At 43.1% G+C, this 22,902-nt stretch overlaps 1 protein-coding gene across 2 annotated transcripts in view; it reads right to left on the reverse strand.

Moving 5' to 3' along the window:
- Positions 1 to 999: 999 nt before the first annotated feature.
- Positions 1,000 to 22,902, reverse strand: part of TNN (tenascin N) — a 122,268-nt gene continuing 100,365 nt past the window's right edge. For both annotated transcript variants that reach the window (XM_073593421.1, XM_073593420.1), the window contains exons 14-15: positions 18,442 to 18,605; positions 1,000 to 1,967 (exon numbers count right to left, since the gene is read on the reverse strand). In XM_073593421.1, coding sequence (XP_073449522.1) covers positions 1,872 to 1,967; positions 18,442 to 18,605 — 260 coding nt within the window. In that variant the 3' untranslated portion in view covers positions 1,000 to 1,871. The remainder of the gene's footprint in view (positions 1,968 to 18,441; positions 18,606 to 22,902) is intronic.

Below are 22,902 nucleotides of genomic sequence, written 5' to 3' on the forward strand. Positions count from 1 at the left end.
GTTCCTAATAGCTAGGAATCACGATCTGTGATAGGTCAGTTCCCTCCCCCTACAGTTAGAAACACACACAGGGAACACAGTTAGCCCCTTGATCGCCCTCTAGTGTTAACCCCTTTACTGCCAGTGACATTTTTACAGTAATCAGTGCATTTTTATAGCACTGATCGCTGTATAATTGCCAATGGTCCCAAAAATGTGTCAAAAGTGTCCGATGTGTCCGCCATAATGTCACAGTCCTGATAAAAATCACAGATTGCCACCATTACTAGTAAAAAAAAAATAATAATAATAATAAAAATGCTATAAATCTATCCCCTATTTTGTAGACGCTATAACTTTTGCGCAAACCAATCAATATACACTTATTGCGATTTTTTTTTACCAAAAATATGTAGAAGAATATATATCGGCCTAAACTAAGAAAAAATTAGCTTTTTTTTAAAAAAAATGGGGATATTTATTATAGCAAAAAGTACAAAATATTGTGTTTTTTTCAAAATTGACGCTTTTTTTTTTGTTTATAGCGCAAAAAATAAAAACCACAGAGGTGATCGAATACCACCAAAAGAAAGCTCTATTTGTGGGAAAAAAGGACATCAGTTTTGTTTGGGTGCAGCATCGCATGACCGTGCAATTGTCAGTTAAAACAACGCAGTGCCGAATTGCAAAAAATAGCCCGTCATTTAGCAGCCAAATCTTCCAGGGCTGAAGTGGTTAAGCAGTCTCTTAGAGACTCTTTGATAGCATTTCACAAAATATTAACCAAACACTCAAGGAGAATATAAGAGTTTGCTCCCCTGGGTTGCCATGGCTGCAAGTTTTTTTTGTTTAAACAGTTTTGCAAAACCATAGTGGCTACAGATTGAAATGGAAAGGTCACTTTTTAATTAACATTAGGGTTATTTTGCTCTGAGCCCATGCATAGAGCCAATTATAAAAAAATGTAGTTAATCCTTTTAAAGTTTAAAGAAATACATTTTGGGACACATTGTATTTCTATGAGTGTATTTATTTCTCAATTTTGGTACAAAGGTGGTAGTCTTGTAGCGCAGCATACAACTATAGACAACACATACAACTGATGTTAGGGTGAGCGGTTAGCTTGCCAGCAAGTGAAGACACTGTAGAAAAAAAACTATTTACACATCCTGCTTTAACCTTGGGGCAACGACTGGTGCACTCAGTACAGAACCCCATTCCTGATTTAGGTAGCTCAACATACAACACAAGAACACACAAATGTAATTTTATCAAGTCAGGCTGCTCAGCTTTTACCTTAAATAAACATTAAAACGAAAAAAAAAAGGTTAAATATTAGGAAATATCAAGTTGTGATGGATATATTGAAGGAGAACTAAGACTTGAGGATTCCTGAAGCAGTAGGCTGACTTCAGAATATTTTTGGATCATCATCAAAGGTAAGTCTAAAACTGAGTGGCTTAGCAATTTCATATGTTGGAGACCCATCAGGTGTCAACTGCTACCTAAGATTGCCAAAATCCTCATATCCAGGAAGAATAACTGCCATTAATAAAATACTGTGACCCTCAAAAATGATTTTAACACCCCCAAGAGGACTCAACATAGTGGCTGTGCATCTTTGCACGAAAACACAATTCATAATTGCACTAAATCTGCTCTTTTCCATATTACCATCATAAATGGCAATCTCCCATCATGACCAGGGAGAATAAGGACTAAGCTCACATAATGTTGGTAATAAAATCTTGGGCATCTCAATCCAACCACTGATCAAAACCATTTATAAATTAAGCAATAAGTATTTTGCTTGTTGATTCTTTTTGATTGCAACTTCAACAAAATATACCATTTAAAATGAAAACTTAATGCAGATGGGTGCTCGATTTCATTTATGCTATTTTTGCAGATAAGTTATTAGGTCTCATCTTCATCTCAATGAATGCAATGGAGAACTCGTGACCCTTCCAAGGCTCCCAATTGACACCCTGGAAAACAGCAAGCAAAGCATGGAAAAGTTAAAAGTATGAACTGATGTTAGTAAACTAAAACCAATGTGAATTTTAGATACTTATACAGTATTTGTCATATTGTAAGTAAAGTGTAATTTCCTGTTTTTGATTGTTGCCTGTATGTACCCTAGACAGGTATAACAAGGTGCTTTGTTGACCAGAGGGAGCAACTATAAAGACACTGTGCTGCAGCTGCTTTGTGTGCCTATACAAGACTCTTATGCTAGCTTTCAATGCCATTCAATATCCATCCAGCAGAGGGAGATGGGGCATGAAGGACTTGAGAGCCTTTGATGCAAGCTGCAATTAACTGCTGGAAATGTAGTCTGGGAAAAGGATCTTGCATACGATATAGATTCTTAACATGATGGGAAAGTAGCATTTTTTTCCCAGGCTTCAGAGGAGAGAATTTCCTCTTGCTGGAGGATACTGCAGAGTGCTCATTTCACCCGTTGCATGTGTACTCATCATTTATAGCCTTAGACTTGGAGTGCTGAGGAGTCACCCCGAGTGCAAAGCCAGAAAGATTGCTGACAGCCAAGCATCCATATCAGAGTTCACTGTGTGTCTGGGACTGGTGAGTAACTACTTTTGGTGATTAATTTTGCCTTTGCTAGCAGACTGAGTAAGAAAGGCAGACTGCCTATCTACCTAGTAGTTTGTAAATCACTGCTGGAAGAGTTTTAAAGAGACTGTACAGATGTGCACCACATTAAAGAATGGGCCCCACCAATTAGCCAGCTGAAGGCTGCAAGTCAGGAGCCATAAATTTATCAATTGCCCCACAGGGACCCTCCTGGGATACAATATATATACATTTTTTTTTTTATTTATTTATTTCAGGTACTTATATAGCGCCGTCAATTTACGCAGCGCTTTACATATACATTATACATTCACATCAGTCCCTACACCCTCAAGGAGCTTACAATCTAAGGTCCCTAACTCACATTCATACATACTAGGGTCAATTTAGACAGGATCCAATTAACCTACCAGCATGTCTTTGGAGTGTGGGAGGAAACCGGAGTACCCGGAGGAAACCCACGCAGACACAGGGAGAACATGCAAACTCCAGGCAGGTAGTGTCATGGTCGGGATTCGAACCAGCGACCCTTCTTACTGCTAGGTGAGAGTGCTAACCACTACACCACTGTACTGTGTATATATATATATATATATATATATATATATATATATATATATATATATATATATATATATATATATATATATATATATATATATATATATATATATATATATATATATATATATATATATATATATATATATATATACACATATACATATATATATATATATATATATATATATATATATATATACACATATACATATATATATATATATATCTATCTATCATGGGGAAAGTAATCATTTGATCCCCTGCAGATTTTGTAAGTTTGCCCACTTCCAAAAAAAAAGAAGGGTCTATAATTTGTATCATAGGTGTATTTTAAATGATAGAGACAGAATATCAACCAAAAATCCAGAATAAGCACATGGTACAAATGTTATAAATTGAGTTGCAGTTCACTGAATAAAATAAGTATTTGATCCCCTACCAACCAACAGATTGGCCACAGTATGTGCTCATGTGGTACACAGATTAGTCCTGTCAATTTAAGAAGGTGCTCCTAACGACAACTCGTTATGTGTATAAAAGACACTTGTCCAAAGAAATCTTTCTCTTCCATTCAAATCTCATCAACATGGGCAAGACCAAAGAGCTGTCAACAGATGTCCGAGACAAGATTGTAGACCTGCACAAAGCTGGAATGGGCTTCAAGATCATCAGCAAGAAGCTTGATGAGAAGGAGACAACTGTAATGCCCCGTACACACGGTCAGACTTTGTTCGGACATTCCGACAACAAAATCCTAGGATTTTTTCCGTCGGATGTTGGCTCAAACTTGTCTTGCATACACACGGTCACACAAAGTTGACGGAAAATCCAATCATTCTGAACGCGGTGACGTAAAACATGTACGTCGGGACTATAAACGGGGCAGTGGCCAATAGCTTTCATCTCTTTATTTATTCTGAGCATGCGTGGCACTTTGTCCATCGGATTTGTGTACACACGATCGGAATTTCCGACAACGGATTTTGTTGTCGGAAAATTTTATATCCTGCTCTCAAACTTTGTGTGTCGGAAAATCCGATGGAAAATGTGTGATGGAGCCTACACACGGTCGGAATGTCCGACAACAAGGTCCTATCACACATTTTCCATCGGAAAATCCGACCGTGTGTACGGGGCATTAGAGCGAATATTCGCAAATGGTAGAAATAGAAAGTAACCATTAATCGCCTTCGTTCCAGAGCTTCATGCCAGATTTTGCCTCATGGGGTAAGGATGATCATGAGAAAAGTGAGGGATCAGCCCAGAACTACATGGGAGGAGCTTGTGAATGATCTCAAGGTAGTTGGAACGACAGTCACCACACCATTGGTAACACAATACACCACCATGGATTGAAATCCTGCAGCACCTGCAAGGCCCCCTTTCTCAAGAAGGTACATGTACAGGCCCATCTGAAGTTTGCCAATGAACATCTAAATTATTCAGAGAAGGATTGGGTGAAAGTGCTGTGGTCAGATGAGACCAAAATTTAGCTCTTTAGCATTAACTCAACTCACCATGTTTGGAGGAATAAAAATGCTGACTATGACCCAAAGAACACCATCCCTACAGTCAAGCACAAAGGTGGAAACATTATGCTTTGGGGCAGTTTCTCTGCTAAAGATACATGCCAACTTTGCCGAATTGAGGGGCCAATAGACGAGGCCATGTATTGTAAAAATCTTGGATGAGAACCTTCTTCCCTCAGCCAGAACACTGAAGATGGGTCATGGATGGGTCTTCCAGCATGACAATTACCCAAAACATACCGCCGAGGCAACAAAGGAGTGGCTCAAGAAGAAGCTCATTAAGGTCATGGCGTGGTCTAGTTAGTCTCCAGACCTTAATCCTATAGAAAATTTATGGAGGGAGCTAAAACTTTGAGTTGCCAAGCCACAGCCAAGAAAACTGGGAGATGTGTGCAAACCTGGTAACTAACTACAAGAAACGTCTTACCTCTGTGCTAGCAAACAAGGGTTTCTCCACCAAGTACTAAGTCATGTTTTGCTTGGGGATCACCTACTTATTTTACGCACTGAACTACATCTCAATTTATAACATTTGTATGATGTGTTTTTTCTGGATTTTTGGTTGATATTCTGTCTCTATCATTTAAAATACACCTATGATAAAAATTATAGAACCTTCATTTCTTTGTAAGTGCGCAAACTTACAAAATCTGCAGGGGTTCAAATAATTATTTTCCCCACTGTGTGTGTGTGTGTGTGTGTGTGTGTATATATATGTATATCCATATAGATATATCTATATATATATATCTATATATATAGATATATCTATATAGATATAGATATATCTATATATATATATAGATATATCTATATCTATATAGATATATCTATATCTATATCTATCTATCTCAATTTATATACAGAGTGCTCTCTGAGACGTTTACTGGCTATTGACTGTAGAGAACTACTGTGGGATTATATATCACTGTTGATACTGTTCACCACTAATGCTGTTTATTGCCAGATTATTCTTGCTTTAGTAATGCAGCAATTTAATCTAAACTGCTATAACCTAGTAATTATGCCAAGTTGTGTTATTGCTTACTGTGGGTGCAAATTTCATATATATATATGTTTTTTTAGTTTTTTTAGGTCGCTGTTATACTGAATTATATAAAAACTTTTCTTTAAATAATGCCAGGGTTGCGATTTCTCTGTGTGAGTTTGTAACATCTTTATGTCACTTTGTCACTTTCCTCATGGAATTATTTGTGTAAACTACATTGTAATGTATCCAGACAAAGTACCACCATCATTTTGTAGTACTTGTAGCATTTATACAGAGCTACAAATTCAGTATAGTTGGGATATCAGTAAAATTGTTATTTAAGACTGCACTTCCTTGCATGCTTTTTAGAAAATTATTTATTGGGATTATCATGGGTAAATTTCACATTCTGTAATAATTCAACCCACAAGTTATATAATGTTTTCTTATGACATGCACTATAAACTTATAATGTTAAGCTCCAAAGAGCTAAAGTATTTTTGCAGTTGCGAGCAACCCTCAGCAGAGCTAATGCATCCCCAATGGGAGTTCTACTGCACAATTAGGCAATCTACTCAACTTGAGCTTGACATTTCCGCTGACTTTACATGTAAAAACTGAAGTAAATTTCAGAAATTTGCCTGTCTGAAAAGCAACGTGATGAAAAATCAAAGGGAACCTGTCACAAAATTTTTAAAAATATTGGGGAAAAGGCACTAAGCTTATTTAGAAATTCCACTCCCCAATCTCATGTGCCACATTTTAAGTCCAGCGTTATGAAATGAAACCTAATTGCTTTCATGTGAATAAAATGAAACATGGTTCTTTATTTCAGGGAAAGGCTGTCTTAGTGACCACACAGGGTGTTCAAGATATTCTCCCAAGTGGGAACACAAAGAGCAATATCAAAATGATAGAGGCTGTATCCCTTCTGTAAATTATCCAAATCTATATATAATAATTTCACATTATGTCACAAATAATTCATTGTTGCACATTTTGGAAGGTTTTCCATGTTTTTTTTATTAACAATATGACAGCAGATAAATTTAGTACATTGAACAATACTGTCACCATGCCTGTGCTGGTTATAAAATGATCAAAGCATTGCCATATTTTGCTTTGCTGGATTTGGTGAAGAAACACACTGGGTGACTTGAGCTGTATTGAGCATGTCTGGGCTGCTTGTGTGTTGCTGCGTCTACCTCCAAAGAGAACCTGCTCTCAACATATTCATTGCTATATATACTGTATATGTGCCAGATTGGGACCTCAGTATGTCTTACAGTGCTAACTAAATCTAAAATACTCACCTATACTCTAGCAATGTGACATATGAAAACCCCTCCAGACACATCCGAACATCTTCTCCTGGCTTCTCTTCAGGTTTTGTTGTCTTCAACTATCTTAATTTGCCAAGCCAGGACAATGTAACTACCTCTCATGTGCAAGTGAGTTATTTTATCCTGGCTTTGAGGCGTGCTGAGAATGTACTGTACACTAAGCTGCACGTGAGGACCTGTTTTAAAACTACTTTAAAGCTTTGTAATGAACAACCGTACTTCTGAATTAACCTACACTAACCCACAATGTCCAGTTTCTTGCTTACCTCTGCAATGGAGCCAAGCCCTGTGCAATGTTTACCTCTCCTCTGGTTGGAACCTTCCTTTAGTGACAACGATGCCTGTGCACTTAGATCTCATAGACTTGTAAGGTGCCATCCCAGATGCCAAAGCTGCAACTCAGGATGGTGCCATAGAAGTCTGTGAGGGCTCAGCATGCAGAGATTTCCCATGCTGGGGGGTGTTAGTGAAGGCTAGTGCAGGAGGAATGGGTTAGAGTATTAGACTTGTCGTGAGGCTGCCCACTCGTACTTCACTTCATCCCCTGTTCCCACAGGCTCCCTCCATTCTTTAAGATTGGTCCCCTCAGCCTCTTCTCCCCTATGTTTCAATGGTGGCAGGTCCCCTGACGTCATCAAGTCCAATGCAAAGTCTTTAGCCCTGTATTGGATGTAAGGGTGCCAAGGGACAGTCCCCCACAAGAGCATAGAGGAGTGGATGATAGCGCCAGCTGCTGGGGTAACTGAGAATCAGCTATGTAAAACTGCTTTTTGCAGCCCCTTAAACCTAAACAAGCACTTAACCCTTGCAGTACTGGGGCAGCCCCACAGCAAGGGAGCATTTTTCCTTTCCCCAGAGATGGGTTTTCAGTCTGTAGCAGAAGTTTAAAGGACAATAAATCTACACTGCATATTATAACTCAAAATATGTGTTTTACTGTAGAGGGGGATCTGTGACTATCAACAATCCTGAGGTATGACTTCATACTGGATATTTCACCATTTAGACTTCCTTAACCCCCCCCCCCCCCCCCCCCGAGGAGGCCCTCCCTTCTACCCCAGCCCCAATAGCAGTGGTATAAGCTGCTATGGTATTGGCCATTGTTACACCACTGAAATCCTCAGGCTTGTAGAAAAGTTACAAGAAAGTAGATTCTGTTTGCAGATGGATTTAAACTGAACTATATTATGTTAATGTGTTTAGCACAAGACCAATAATAGCAGAGAAATTATGTAAATGTCTCATTACCCATTAGTCTTTTCTCCAGCAGCCTGAAAACAGGAGAACATTAGCTCCCCTCCAGGGAGAACATCCCTTAAAACAACTGCTTTACTGCCCTACTAGACACTAACAAGAACCACAAAGCCATCTGAAACTGTTTTATATGTTTATATTGATGCAAATTGCAGAGGAAAGTATGCTGCTGCCAGACCTGCAGAATTATACACCATTTTTCTTATATATACACATAAAACAAGTTTAAAATAGCAACCAAAGAAAGAAGGAGGTGAAGCTCTTGACGCAGATCCTTAACCCATAACAAGGAATCATCAGATAGGCCTTATGGTTTGTCATCAGTAGCTCTCTAGAAAGTGATTCCCTTCTCCCTTCGAAATACAGCAGTCACCCAAATCCTAATTTTTCCATGTGAAAATGAAAAAGTGCCAAACAATTGAATAAAGAGTCCAAGATTTTTTACAGTTATCACATGTAACAACGGGAAGGAAAAAGACAGCCAACACATTTTGGAATCCAAAATCACAATTCACCAGGGCTTAGACCAGGGCTTTTCAACTAGGGTTCCTCCAGAGGTTTCTAAGGGTTCCTTGAGCAATGAGCAATTTCTGCCTCTCAGACAAGTTCCCACTGACATCACTGATCTTTTTAACTAGCTGTAAGGGGGTAATTCTTCCCAATGACTACAAGTGTAAGGAGCATTCTTACCACTGACCATCACACTAATGTATCATGAGTTGTAGATGTAGTAATTTTTAGAGGGGGGTTCTCTAAGACTAGAAAGTTATTTCAAGGGTTCCTCTCTGTTGAAAAAGGTTGAGAAATGCTGGCTTAGACAATGCAGCAAAATATTTCTATTGGACTTAAAGCAAAAGCTTCTGGATATACATCTCTGATGGGAGAAAAAAAAATTAAGGAGTAATTTACATTTTCTCCTGTGGGTGAGTGAACACTTGGCCACAGAGGCATGCATAGTAGTCACACAGCATTGGCTATCTTCCTATTCCTAGGTGTGATGATAACAGTAAAGTATCTTGGACTCTTTTGTCAATTTCTTCTTTTTTGTTTTCATGTGGACTTCCTAATTTGGTTGACCCCTGTCTATCTGGGGGATGGGGGGGGGGGGGGGGGATTTACTGGAGAGCTGCTGATGCCAAACCATTAGGCAAATCTGATGATACCCCATTACGGGTTAAGGTTCTGCTTCCAGAGCTTCAACCCCATCTGTATTTTGGATGCCCTTAGTGTAGGAATAATGAGTGCTGTTACAATCAAGGCGCACCAACCAAGTCTTGATGAAGGGGGATTTTGGCCCCTGAAATGTGTTGGCTGTTTTTTGCCTTTCGTGTATCCTACATGTGATAATAACAATTAGGGATCTTACACTCTTTAGACGATCCTTTAGCGTTCTCTCTTTTTTGGCTTTTACATACACTACCACGTTCTGAGCCTTCAGTTATTACTTCACTTGGTCCATGCCCAGTCTTCTGCCTAGAGATGATCAAACCAGTAGAATCCCCTAGTCATTACTTTTACATTCTCCTGAATAGGTAGATACATCTATTCTACAGAAAATTGCAGAATTCTATAATGCAGACAACCATGATTCATGAATTGTATATTTTTCTGTTGATTGGTCAAATCTGCATGGTTAGAATTAGGGAAAATAGAGGTCCACATTGCAGAACTCTCCTTCTAAAAAATATTGGTTTATGTCTTCTCTTTTTGTCCCTTGAGGATGCCCCTTGCATAGACAAAACGCGTAAGTTGAGGCTAGCGGCCTATGACATCATCACACCCGCTGGTGTACCGCAGCTTGGTGTTTTTGAGCTTTTGTTACCCTGAGATGCTTGTGAGTATATTTGCATGAAATACATTGGTGTTTTTAGTAGTCTTTGTATTTTCCTCTAAATATTACTGAGGAGAATTGCGCTTTCTGAACATGGAGGTTGTTACTATACACTGGCGTGATTTGCATTTGGTGTATCCTACGCTAGCGATCTCTTATAATCAGGAGATCCTTGTTATCCTGGATGGGAATTCATATATCTATGTCCAAGGTGGTTTGGGACTAAAACATGTGAAACTGTGGCATTTCATTTTCACACAAAATGTTATACCGGTCTTTTAGTGGAGTCCTGAAATATTTTTTTTGGAAGTGGACTTTCATTTTCACTTAAAGTGGAAGTAAATTTGCATTGATTGTTTGTACCTATAGGTAAGCCTATAATAAGGCTTACCTATAGGTACTGTAAATTTCTGCTAAATGTGCACCATTCAGGAGATATTTACTGTATATGCAGCCGATGAAGTCATTGGTGCATGCGCGTTAAAGGAACGGCCACCTGTGCCGTTTCTTCAGAGCCCTGTGCCGTGTCCGGCGGCTCCTGCGCGGGACTGACATAACGTAGCACCGGCCAGCAGTGTTGCCAACCGCCCGTTAATTTACGGGCAGCCCATAAAAATCACCCCATTTTCGGGGGCGCCCGTGAATACCCGTTACGGGCAGCCGGTGCCCGTAAAAAAGATGGCTGCGGGCTGGCCATGCAATTGCGCATGCGCCGTTCCGAAGCCTGCAGGACTCGGGAAAGATCGTACAAGCTCGGCAGGCCGGCGCATGTGCAGTAATGTAATGATGCCGCCTAGCACCATTTTTAAACAGAAGCCGCCGGCCGCCGCTCGTTCTTCAGTTCTCGGCGGTTCAGCGGGGGGAGCAGGAGGAGCCATGTTACAGTGCCCGGCCACTGCAGGACATTACGGGGGGGGTGAAGCCGCCGGCCCGGTGGAGAGATGAAAGGGTCACAGAAGTGACAGCCTCTGACCATATCCTGCCCGCAGCCACTGACCATCTCCTGTCCGCAGCCTCTGACCATCTCCTGCCCAGTGCCCACAGCCTCTGACCATCTCCTGCCCGCAGCCTCTGACCATCTCCTGCCCGCAGCCTCTGACCATCTCCTGCCCACAGCCTCTGACCATCTCCTGCCCAGTGCCCACAGCCTCTGACCATCTCCTGCCCAGTGCCCACAGCCTCTGACCATCCCCTGCCCGCAGCCTCTGACCATCCCCTGCCCGCAGCCTCTGACCATCTCCTGCCCGCAGCCTCTGACCATCTCCTGCCCGCAGCCTCTGACCATCTCCTGTCCGCAGCCTCTGACCACCTCCTGCCCAGTGCCCGCAGCCTCTGACCATCTCCTGTCCGCAGCCTCTGACCACCTCCTGCCCAGTGCCCGCAGCCTCTGACCATCTCCTGTCCGCAGCCTCTGACCATCTCCTGCCCAGTGCCCCCAGCCTCTAACCATCCCCTGCCCACAGCCTCTGACCATCCCCTGCCCACAGCCTCTGACCATCTCCTGCCCACAGCCTCTGACCATCTCCTGCCCGCAGCCTCTGACCATCTCCTGTCCGCAGCCTCTGACCATCTCCTGCCCAGTGCCCACAGCCTTTGACCATCTCCTGTCCGCAGCCTCTGACCATCTCCTGCCCAGTGCCCGCAGCCTCTGACCATCTCCTGTCCGCAGCCTCTGACCATCTCCTGCCCAGTGCCCACAGCCTCTGACCATCCCCTGCCCACAGCCTCTGACCATCCCCTGCCCACAGCCTCTGACCATCTCCTGCCCACAGCCTCTAACCATCTCCTGCCCGCAGCCTCTGACCATCTCCTGCCCGCAGCCTCTGACCATCTCCTGCCCAGTGCCCGCAGCCTCTGACCATCTCCTGTCCGCAGCCTCTGACCATCTCCTGTCCGCAGCCTCTGACCATCTCCTGTCCGCAGCCTCTGACCATCCCCTGCCCAGTGCCCACAGCCTCTGACCATCTCCTGTCCGCAGCCTCTGACCATCTCCTGTCCGCAGCCTCTGACCATCTCCTGTCCGCAGCCTCTGACCATCTCCTGTCCGCAGCCTCTGACCTATTCCTACATCATGTCTGCAGTCTCTGAGAGGGAGTCGGGAAAGCAGTCAAGAGTGGGAGAGCCGCCGGGATCATGGGGTCACAGGAGAAGTCAGACGTGTGTGGACTGTGGAGAGGAGACCATAGGAAAACCAGAACCACCAAGCTGGAGCCATCTGACTGAGCCCTACACAATGCACCTGAGAGGAGGTCAGTGACAGCACCGCCAAGTCAGTCTAGGGTGGTTGCTGATGTAAGGGGGAGTGAATACAATAATGTAAGGGCCACTGATATAAAGGTTTCCCCCTAAATTAGTAAATCCCCTTACCTTAGTGTATTCACTCTGCGGAAGGTGGTCTCTGGTCACCAGAGTGCCCACCACATCAGAGTTCCTGGCATTCCCCTTTACATCAAAGTCTGCAGGATTGCCCCTTACAGTGCAAAGGGGAACTCAATCTGCAGACCCTGACGTAATTGGGAACTCTGATGTAAAGGGAACACAGTGGTCTCTGATATAAGGTGGTCTCTGGTCACCAGAGCCTCCCCTTACATCAGAGTTCCCCCTTAGATCATGATCTGCAGCGTTCCCCTTTACATAAGAGTTCCCTTTCACTGTAAGGGGGATCCCTGCACACTCTGATGTAAGGAGGGAACCTAGTGCTAGCTGGGTTATAGTAACCTGACCTTCATGTCAATGGAGAAATATAATAAACAACAAAGTGCAGCGCTAATAGAATATATGAAAAACAAAAAATGAATCTCAGCAAGTGACATAAAAATAATCAGTGAACAAACATATAACAATTCAATCAATGATGAAAAAAACTTGAATCACAAGTGCATGTGAAAAAAATATAAAATATAAAAAGAAGTCCAAGAGTTCTTGACATATCCACAAATAAATAAAGAACACCCATCCAGGAAGAAATGTGACAAAGGTGCCTATAAATGATCCACCAAAACGTGTGTGAGTAGAATCTGCTTACCGAATGGCGATGACTGCTATTACAGCAGTCTCGCCCAGCATAGGGATTATGGTCTCCCAAAACCAGGGATGCAATTCGGGATGAGTGGTTAATATTGCAGGAGATATGCAGCATGTAAAGTAACAAGCGGAGCAGCGGCGTCTCCGTCGTCATTTTTTTTTTTTTATTTTGGCCAGGGTTCCCCTTAATATCCATACCAGACCTGAAGGGCCTGGTATGGAATTTAGGAGGACTCCCACGTCATTTTTTTTTTTTAATTTTGGTTCGGGGTTCCCCTTTGGGGAATTCCCATGCCGTTTTTATCAATGAACTTCTATGTGTATTGTCGGCAATGCAATAGCCGCGAGTAGTTTTAAATGAGTTTTTTCCTTCAAAATGTCATTTTGCTGTCAGACTGTTCTAAACACAGGAAACATGCGCCCCTTTACAGGCATACTATAGACACCCCCCAGGTACGAAATTTAAAGGGATATTACACTTTTATTGTTTGACTTTAAGCATTATTAAAATCACTGCTCCTGAAAAAACGGCCGTTTTTAAAACTTTTTTTTGCATTGATCCATGTCCCCTGGGGCAGGACCCAGGTCCCCAAACACTTTTTATGACAATAACTTTCATATAAGCCTTTAAAATTAGCACTTTTGATTATTCATGTTCGTGTCCCATAGACTTTAACGGTGTTCGCATGTTCGAACGAACTTTTTTCCTGTTCGCATGTTCTGGTGCGAACCGAACAGGGGGGTGTTCGGCTCATCCCTAGTTCTGACACTCTAATTTTCTAATCTGCATGGTTGTTTTATGTTAGTGCCTCAGAATGAATAAAGCCAGCGACAATTCAGCGACAGTCAGGCAATTCATTTTCTTGAAAGAAGGTCAGCAATGCCTTCCCCCATAATTCCATCCAATACAGGTTTCAATACGGCTATCTAATTTATTACACATAATTATTGGATTATGTAAATGAGCACAGGGTGTTTTCACCAACTTCCACGCTTCTGTCATGTTCACGGACCATCACCATCTGCTTTTGGCACGTTTAATGACATCATGGATTGAAGTCACTAAGTTACTTGGGTGGCTATAATGCTGAAGACATTCATTTCAACCGAGAAAACCACCCAGATGAATGCGGACACATCTTCAACATTACAGAACAAGTCCAGTTGAATGTAAGAGCTATAAAACTTTTTTAGACTGCGGAAAGATTAGAACCCCTGTGTGGTTTTTACTGTTATCCCAACTTCTTGTTCTGCTAGATAAGAAGTAAGGAGGAAATGTGGGACAATTTCAAACAAAAACTAATACATAATAAAAAAAAGGCCATTTTAAGTAGAGCAGGGGAAGGCTAGAACCCCTGTCAGATTTTTTGTTCTGTGTACCTATTGCCGATTTTCTCTTACCTACCTGTCTAGTAAAGCAGGAAAGATAATGGGTGAAAGCTCTCTAAAGCAGAGACAGGGGTTATAATCCTCCCTACCTTAACCAAAATTGAAAAAAATGCTAGACATACAATTCAAAGTGTACCTGTGCCCAGACTATTGATATCAAACTATTTACATTATCTTAAGAAGCAGTAAGAGAGCTTTACAATAAACCCTCTTTCACTTAGCTGCTTTTAAGGTGAAGTTATTCATTATCAAATATCACAATAAAGACTCTATAATTGGGATTCATTTGGTTTTTTACAGTTTGCTATCTATTTAAAATAGAGAGCAAGATCTGCTCTCATAGAAAAAATCTAGAACTGCAATGCCTGTGTTATGAACTTCGAAAATTACATTTCTCCACAAAGCTTATAGGTACACAAATGAATGGGGGCTTGTTTTAAAGTGCTTTTACTGCTTGAATATGTAAATACCTCAGTGTGCATGATCTGGGCACAGGTTCTATTCAAGTTAAAAAAAAATTATAAATAAATAAACTTGAACCAAACCTATTGACTTCTGCTCTTTGCCTGCTCTGCTGGTTAGCACCAAACATTTATACTTCCACTAGTGCAGATCAGTGGCGGCCCATCCATTAGGGGCACCCGAGCGCCAACCCCTCTATCCAAGGCTGCCACCCCCATGCTCTATCCAGTCCACCGCTGCCACCCCCTATTCATGCATCCGGCACCTTTCAGGACGCATGAATGACAGCAGTGGGCGTGTTTTTTTAAAGCACCTGATTAAAGCCAGAGGCTCCAAAATAGGATGGGCTCGTGGAGCAGAGTATTGAGCTATGAGCCCACCCAGGTGTTTCGCTGTTAGAGCAGTGATCCTCCGCCCAGCCAATCGGGAAGCGGGTCTGATACCCGTCACCCGGTTGGGTGAAAGGACAGGCGATCCTCTTGGACGCCTATGAGGAGGGGAGGAGACGCACCGCGGAAGCGAGGGGGAGAAGACACAGGAGCCACTGCCCATGCCCCGTTCCCCACCACTGTCCGATGTGTTAGCTGATGCCGATCCCCTCTGCTGTCCGATGTGCCCGCTGCCTAGATGAGGTAAGTGCCGGTGGACCAGCAGACAGCGAAGGGGGAGTTTGAGGTGGCGTGGGGGGGTGGTTGTTTGCTGGCCCCCCAAACAAGAAACCACCAGCCACCAATGGTTCAGATATATGAAATATGAAACTGCTGGTTTTTGCAACCTGAAGTCAGCCCTATCTGATGTAGAGATACACTATTTTGTCAAAAGCATTCCAGTCTTATTCCGCAGGGTTCCATATTGAGTTGGACCACCCTTTGTAGCTATAACAGCTTAAACTCTTCTGGGAAGGCTGTCCAAAAGGTTTAGGAGCGTGTCTATGGGAATGTTAGACCATTCTTCTAGAAGCGCATTTGTGAGGTCAGGCACTGATGTTGGACAAGAAGGCCTGGCTCGCAGTCTCCGGTCTAATTAATTCCAAAGGTGTTCCATCAGGTTCCTTCACCCCAAACTTGTTCATCCATGTCTTTATGGACCTACCTTTGTGTACTGGTCCAAATCATTTGGTGCAGGGGGCATTACGGTGTACGGGGTTGTTTTTCATTTGTTGGGCTTGGCCTTTTAGTTCCGGTGAAGGGAAGACTTAGGCACCTTTCACACGGACGGCTATTCTGCCGCAGTTAAAAGCATGTTTTTTTTCTGTGAAATTCAAGACACCAGGCACTGCGATCAGCTGCATTTGTATAGTGCGATTAGCTGTGGTTGCGTTTAGCCATTTCCATAGCAACCCGACAGGGTACCGACTCATATTGAACGGGGATCCGACTTGGATCCCCGCCAATACCAGGCACTATGTTTGGTATGAATCTTGAGGGGGAACTCCACGCCAAATTTTAAATAAAAAACCGGCATGGGTTCCCCTCCAAGAGCATACCAGGCCCTTCAGTCTGGTATGGATTCCAAGGGGCATCCCCTACGACAAAAAAACGTCCTGGGGGTCCCCCTAAAATCCATACCAGACCCTTATCTGAGCATGCAGCCCAGTCGGTTAGGAAAGGGGGTGGGGACGAGTGAGCCCCCCCCTCCTGAACCGTACCAGGCCGCATGCCCTCAACATGGGGGGGTTGGTGCTTTGGGGCAAGGGAGGAGCCCTGCGGGCCCCCCCACCCCAAAGCACCTCATCCATATGTTCATGAGGACAAGGGCCTCTTCCCGACCACCCTGGCCGTCTTCTGAGATGTCTTCTTCCCTCTACTCTTCAAGAGATGTTGGCACGATGCTCCCTCTTGCTGTAATGCCGCGAGCAAGGTCCGCAACCAATTATATAGGCATGGGGCATGGCCACCGGGTGATGTCACCCGGTGACCCCGCCCCTTATGTCATCAAAGTCCCATCATGCCCCGGGACTGTGACGCATTACAGCGAGAGGGAGCGCCTTGTCAACATCTCTGGAAGAGAAGAGGGAAGAAGACATCTCAGAAGACCGGGCTCCTCCACTAGCAAAAGATCGGCAAAAGAGCAGAAGATAGCGGAGGAGCCCGGCAGAAGGAAGACGTCACCGGAGAAGAACCAGAGAGCGCGGAGACGACACCGGAGAGAGGGAGAAGAGGCCTGAGAGACCCCCGAAGTCAGCAGAAGACCCCCGAAGTCGGAAGAAGACCCCCGGAGCTGCCTAATAAATTACTTTTAAAACCTGTGTAGTGTGTTTTTTTAATTGACATTTTTTTCCCCAGGTGAATGGGTACCACATACTCATTCACATAGGGCGGGGGGCCGGGATCTGGGGGCTCCCTTATTAAAGGGAAGAGGCCCTTGTCCTCATCAACATGGGGACGAGGTGTTTCGGGCGGCGGGGCCCGCAGGGCGCCCCCTTGCCCCAAAGCACCAACCCCCCATGTTGAGGGCATCCTGGTACGGTTCAGGAGGGGGGGTGCTCGCTCGTCCCCACCCCCTTTCCTGACCGACCGGGCTGCGTGCTCAGATAAGGGTCTGGTATGGATCTTGGGGGGACCCCCATGGCGTTTTTTCGGTGTAGGGGGTGCCCCTTGGAATTCAAACCAGACCGAAGGGCCTGGTATGCTCTTAGAGGGGAACCTATGCCGTTTTTTTATTTAAAATTTGGCGTGGAGTTCCCCCTCAAGATTCATACCAACCAGTGCCTGGCATTGGCGTGCATGTCGCTCATTGGGAAAGGAAAAAACATTTTTCCTTTCCCGATGAGCGAGCCAGCTCAGCGCTGCTATCCGCAGCTGACACAGTGCACTGCGATTACCTGCGGTTATGTGCGGATAGCTGCGCTAAATCGCTCCTGGACACAGTCAATTCTATTTTTTCTATCCGCACAAAACCGAATGCAATCAAAACGCAGCTAAACGCAGTGTGTGAATGGGGCCATAGGAAAGCATTGTGTGCGTTTAGCTGCGGTAGAAAATGCAACTAAAAGCACAATTCTATCCGTCCGTGTGAAAGGGGCCTAAAGGCGTCAGCATACCAAGACATATTGGACAATTTCACGTTCCCAACTTTGTGGGAATGGTTTGGTGATTGCCCCATCCTGTTCCAACATGACATAGACACACTCCTAAACCTTGTGGACAGCCTTCCCAGAAGAGTGGGATGCCATTAAAGTTCATGTGCGTATAGGCAGGTGTCCTAATGCTTAATGACAATATAATGTATGTATAAATTGTCACAGGACTCTTCATACATATCAGCTTTTTTCCTACTTTAATCTTTAAACATTGTACTATAGTTTCCCACCAGGTGCAAAACAAGGCAGTTCCACAATATCAATATGAGGCAAGGGTAGTATTTAAATTTCTTTTCTTCTGTACATAAGAGCACCAATGTATATTTGACACATTGTGAGGTTGGTTTGAAAAACACACATTTAAATTTTTCCGGAGTATTCAAAAAGTTTCTTACCATGCTATGACGGTTATCTCCATACTGCCCATTGGGATTGGCAAGGTGGCAGTTCTTGTACCAAAAGGCTCCACGATGTGAGAGGGCGCAGTTAGTGAGAGCTATATCATTATCCCTGTCCCAGGTTGTGTACTTCCATCCATTGTGATAAGTAAGAGCATCACCTGTGCAGGAAAAAGAGAAGAGAAGTGATAGAACTGCATGCAATTGTATTATACTGGATTAAACGACTTATTTAAAGTGCATCTAAACTCAAGAACACAAATGTAATATATTAACGTTAACCAAGCTTTAGATGTGGTGACTTCATGTGTTTTCTTCTTTTTTTTTTTTTTACTTTAGTTTCACTTGATAATGCTGTCAGTAGCATTCTTCCTGTCCTAGGGTGACAACGCTCACACATGTGTTTACATCACAAGTGGATGTAAACCCAATATCATCCTTTCTAAACTACTGCCATAGGGGTTATCTATAAGGATATATATGCCTCCTGCATGTATCTTTACCTGTCAAATGTCTCCCCTCTGTCTGTTATGAGACCCGAAAACCTGCAGATTCTGTGGGTGGGTCTGTTGTCTGGAGCTCGGTGGGTGGAGTCGTAATGTCAGTAGACTCCCCGCCCACCTCTACACTCCCCTTGTCAATATGTATTTTCTCCTGTGTATTTCTTACACTGAACTTCTGCTGAACTTCTGCTATGATCTCTAACATCCAGTGAAAAGACAGGAAAGTAACCACATGACTTCAGCATGCCAAATCATGCTGGGGTGTGGAGCAGCCAATCCTTGCAGAGCTGCTGAAGAAAGGGGTGGGTTTGGGAATTAAAAAATAATGCATGTCTTAGGCTAGTGCACGAGATATGTAAATCACCTGTCACTCACAGGAAGGGGGAGGATTTGACAAAGTTTTTCTCTGTTTGTCAAGTTTTATCTCACTGAACAATAAAAGAGGATTGCTCAGAGCTGGATTAACTCTTTGTGGCAAGATTCGGCTCAAATGATAGAAAATCTTATACTCTACATTATGACATAAAAAAAATGGGTTTACATCCACTTTAAGGTGAATCTAAACCCAAAAACAAAAATGTATTATATTGAAGCTAACCATTCCTTAGATGTGGAGGTTGCATTACTTTTCTTTTTCAGGCTTTTTTGTATTTATTTTCACCTGGTAAGGTGAAAAAACAGGTGTGTTTTTTGCAGGATTATCTGTAGGGAGAGCCACAGTTGTCATACAAGCTGGACTTCAAAAATGTCTGTCTTAGGTCATCTCCATTACATGGTGAGTTGTTGGGGCTAGTATGATGGCTAGGCAATAAGAATAAAGTTCTTTATGCATTTTTTAAAGCTAAACTTCGAGGTAAGTAAATGTAACGCAGAACCGGGAATGGCCTGGGCCCAGTTTCTATTCCTTGATAGGCACACAGCAGCCAGACCATTTTTTTTTAATTATTATTTTAGTTATGTATAATAAATGAATAAATGTGCTGACTTTTATTCATTTATTATACATAATAAAAAAATTATAAATTTTTTTTTTTGTCCTCCTTCCCTCCCCCTTTGGGGATAGACATTCATTATTCAGACATAGATTGTTGAAAGCTACTGCAATTACATATTCATATATGTGATTTATTATGTATTTTTGCTCTTAGAAGTCAGTCTATTATCCACCTGTACCTGTATATGAGATAGGAGGTCCTGAGGAAGACGATGTCTCCACGAAACACGTCGACCTACATTTCCTAATCTCTGAAGACTACCATGCTATGCATCACTCATCCTTTTAGTGGATGATGATTACATAAGAGCACAGATTTATCTTTGCTATCATACTATGAGGCTGGTTTGAAAAACATACATGCATATATGATGTGTGTTTTTATTGAGTTTTTTTTACTGGATGAAATAAAGATTTGTATATATTTTTTAATACTATTTGAGGTATTTATGTGTTCCACTGGAGGGGCATTTAAAATCCTACCATGTATTTGTATATTGTTCAACAAACTAGAGTAGAGGACACTAAACCTGATCTATTCCTTCAGGGTGATGGCACCTCTTTAAAGTGAAGGTAAACTGGTACTAAACAGGGACTCCTCACAAGAAGTATAGTCCTGAATGTACAGAGATAAAGCTCTCCCAAATGAGACCAAAGAAAGTCTCTAGGTCTCTAGGTCCAGAAGGCTGGTACTCACTGTGTCCTGAATACTTTGTTGCCACCTGCAGTATCAGTCAGTTTCTCTACTTAAATTGCCTGTGTTCTGGATCCTTAGATGAGCTCTGTTCAGAAATTCAGGAGGCTATGCCAGAGTTCCTCCAGCCAAAGCAAGACCTGGGACCCCAAAAAGGATTCTTTCAGCTGCAGGTAAACTCCCAGGGATGCCACAGCCATCAGGTTGGGTCTTACTAACCCAGGAACAAGAAAGCTCTGTTCTGGGCCCTATCATATTTATACCCCTTTCAGCCCCCTGCTGGTAACTTACTTACCTGAACAGGGATTGGCTGTAGAGGCATTTATATGCAGGCCAGGGTCTGTGTTCTTCCACCCACTATATCCCATAACTCAGTGGGATGCAGGGTAAGGTAACCGAGCCTGCACCAGCAGACACTATTAAAAGACTGATGCTCTCCCTGGCTACAGGGAGGCCAAAAACTAAATTTTAACACTAGTAGTCTACTGGGGTGCTACATAAATAATGTCATGTCATGTATATTCTTATTTGACTCCTGACGTTCTTTGTGTATTTATTTGAGATCCGCATATTAATCCAGCATGCACTTTGCTTAGAGATTAAGTGTAACTAAAATATATAAAAAAAAAATCAGCACAAGGGACATAACATGCAGTCAGTAGGATGTGTCACTTGTTCACTTGTGCAGATTCACAGATGAATCTGCTGTCAGTTGGAAGATTATGGCGGCAAGTGAGGGGGGGGGGTCATGGACAGGGGAGACTTTCTAATAACAGAAGATGAATCAGCACAAAGGACACATAGAACTGATTGTAAGTTATGTCCCTTGTGCTGATTTTTCTGTTTTTTATTTTAGTTTCACCTAGGCTTTACCTTATTTAAAGACCGGTCACTGCTGTTCTTTCTCCTTGAGCAGGATGACTGGTCTTGTCTCCGCCCACTCCTGTCATTTTCTGCAGGAAGCCTGTAGTGGGTGGGGTCTGCTGAGTTCCTCCCACAGCTCTGCTGGCTAAACAGGCTATGTACAGCACAGTGATGAGTTCACTGCAACTTTTACAAAGTAGTAACTGGGCTTGTAAACATTTGGTGTACACAAAAGTGGATTTATATCCTTTGTGACTATTGAGAAATATGTTTAAAGGAACATTTTTGAGCCTGGAGTTCAACTTTAAGCTCACAGGATGTGACGAGGACACTTCCTGCATTTGTGGAAGGATTAACAGGTAGTTTCTGTACTTGCTGAAAATGTTCTTTAAATAAAGCCTGAAAAGTTAAAACGAATGCAGTCAACACATCTACGGACTGGCAGTGGAAGTGGTGAATGTCAGAAAATATGTTTAGATTCAGCCCAGAAAGCCCAGAAGACACTGGAACAGTATAACAATCCAGCAACTAGAATTTAACCGCTTGGCATCCGCGCTATAGCCGAATGACGGCTACAGCGCGGACCTACATTCCCGGGAGGACGTCATATGACGTCCTCCCCTGTGCACGCTCCCTGCGCGCGCCCTGCAGGGCGCGCGCCGGGCGCGTTGTGATCACCGAGTCACTGAGACTCGGCTGATCACCGATCTATGTAAGGGGCTGGTCCCGGCCCCTTACCATGTGATCAGCTGTCAGCCAATGACAGCTGATCACATGATGTAAACAAAAGATCGGTAATCGGTTTTTTTTTTTACTCACGCTGACAGCGCGAGTAGAAAAAAAAGCCGATCACCGGATCGGATGTGAGGGACATCGGTCCCCAAGTGGAAGAGGCACATCTGCCTCATCAGTGCCCAATAAAAGTGCCACCTAATAGTGCCCACAGTGCCACCTAATAGTGCCCACAGTGCCACCTAACAGTGCCCACAGTGCCACCTAACAGTGCCCACAGTGCCACCTAACAGTGCCCACAAGTACCACCTATCAGTGCCCACAAGTACCACCTATCAATGCCCACCTGTAGTGCCAATCAGTGCCACCTGCCAGTGCTGCCCATCACTGCCACCCATCAGTGCCCATCACTGCCACCCATCAGTGCCCATCACTGCCGCCTATCAGTGCCCATCACTGCCGCCTCATCAGCGTACATCAATGAAGGAAAAAAATTACCCGTTTAAAATTTTTTAAAACAAAATATAAAAAAATAAACTTTTTTTTAAAAAAAAATTCAGTTTTTTACATTTTTTTAATAAAAAGTAAAAACCGCAGAGGTGATCAAATACCACCAAAAGAAAGCTCTATTTGTGGTGAAAAAATGATAAAAATTTCATTTGGGTACAGTG

This window comes from Aquarana catesbeiana, linkage group LG07 (assembly GCF_042186555.1).
Source record: "Aquarana catesbeiana isolate 2022-GZ linkage group LG07, ASM4218655v1, whole genome shotgun sequence".
In the NCBI taxonomy this organism is placed as follows: domain Eukaryota; kingdom Metazoa; phylum Chordata; class Amphibia; order Anura; family Ranidae; genus Aquarana; species Aquarana catesbeiana.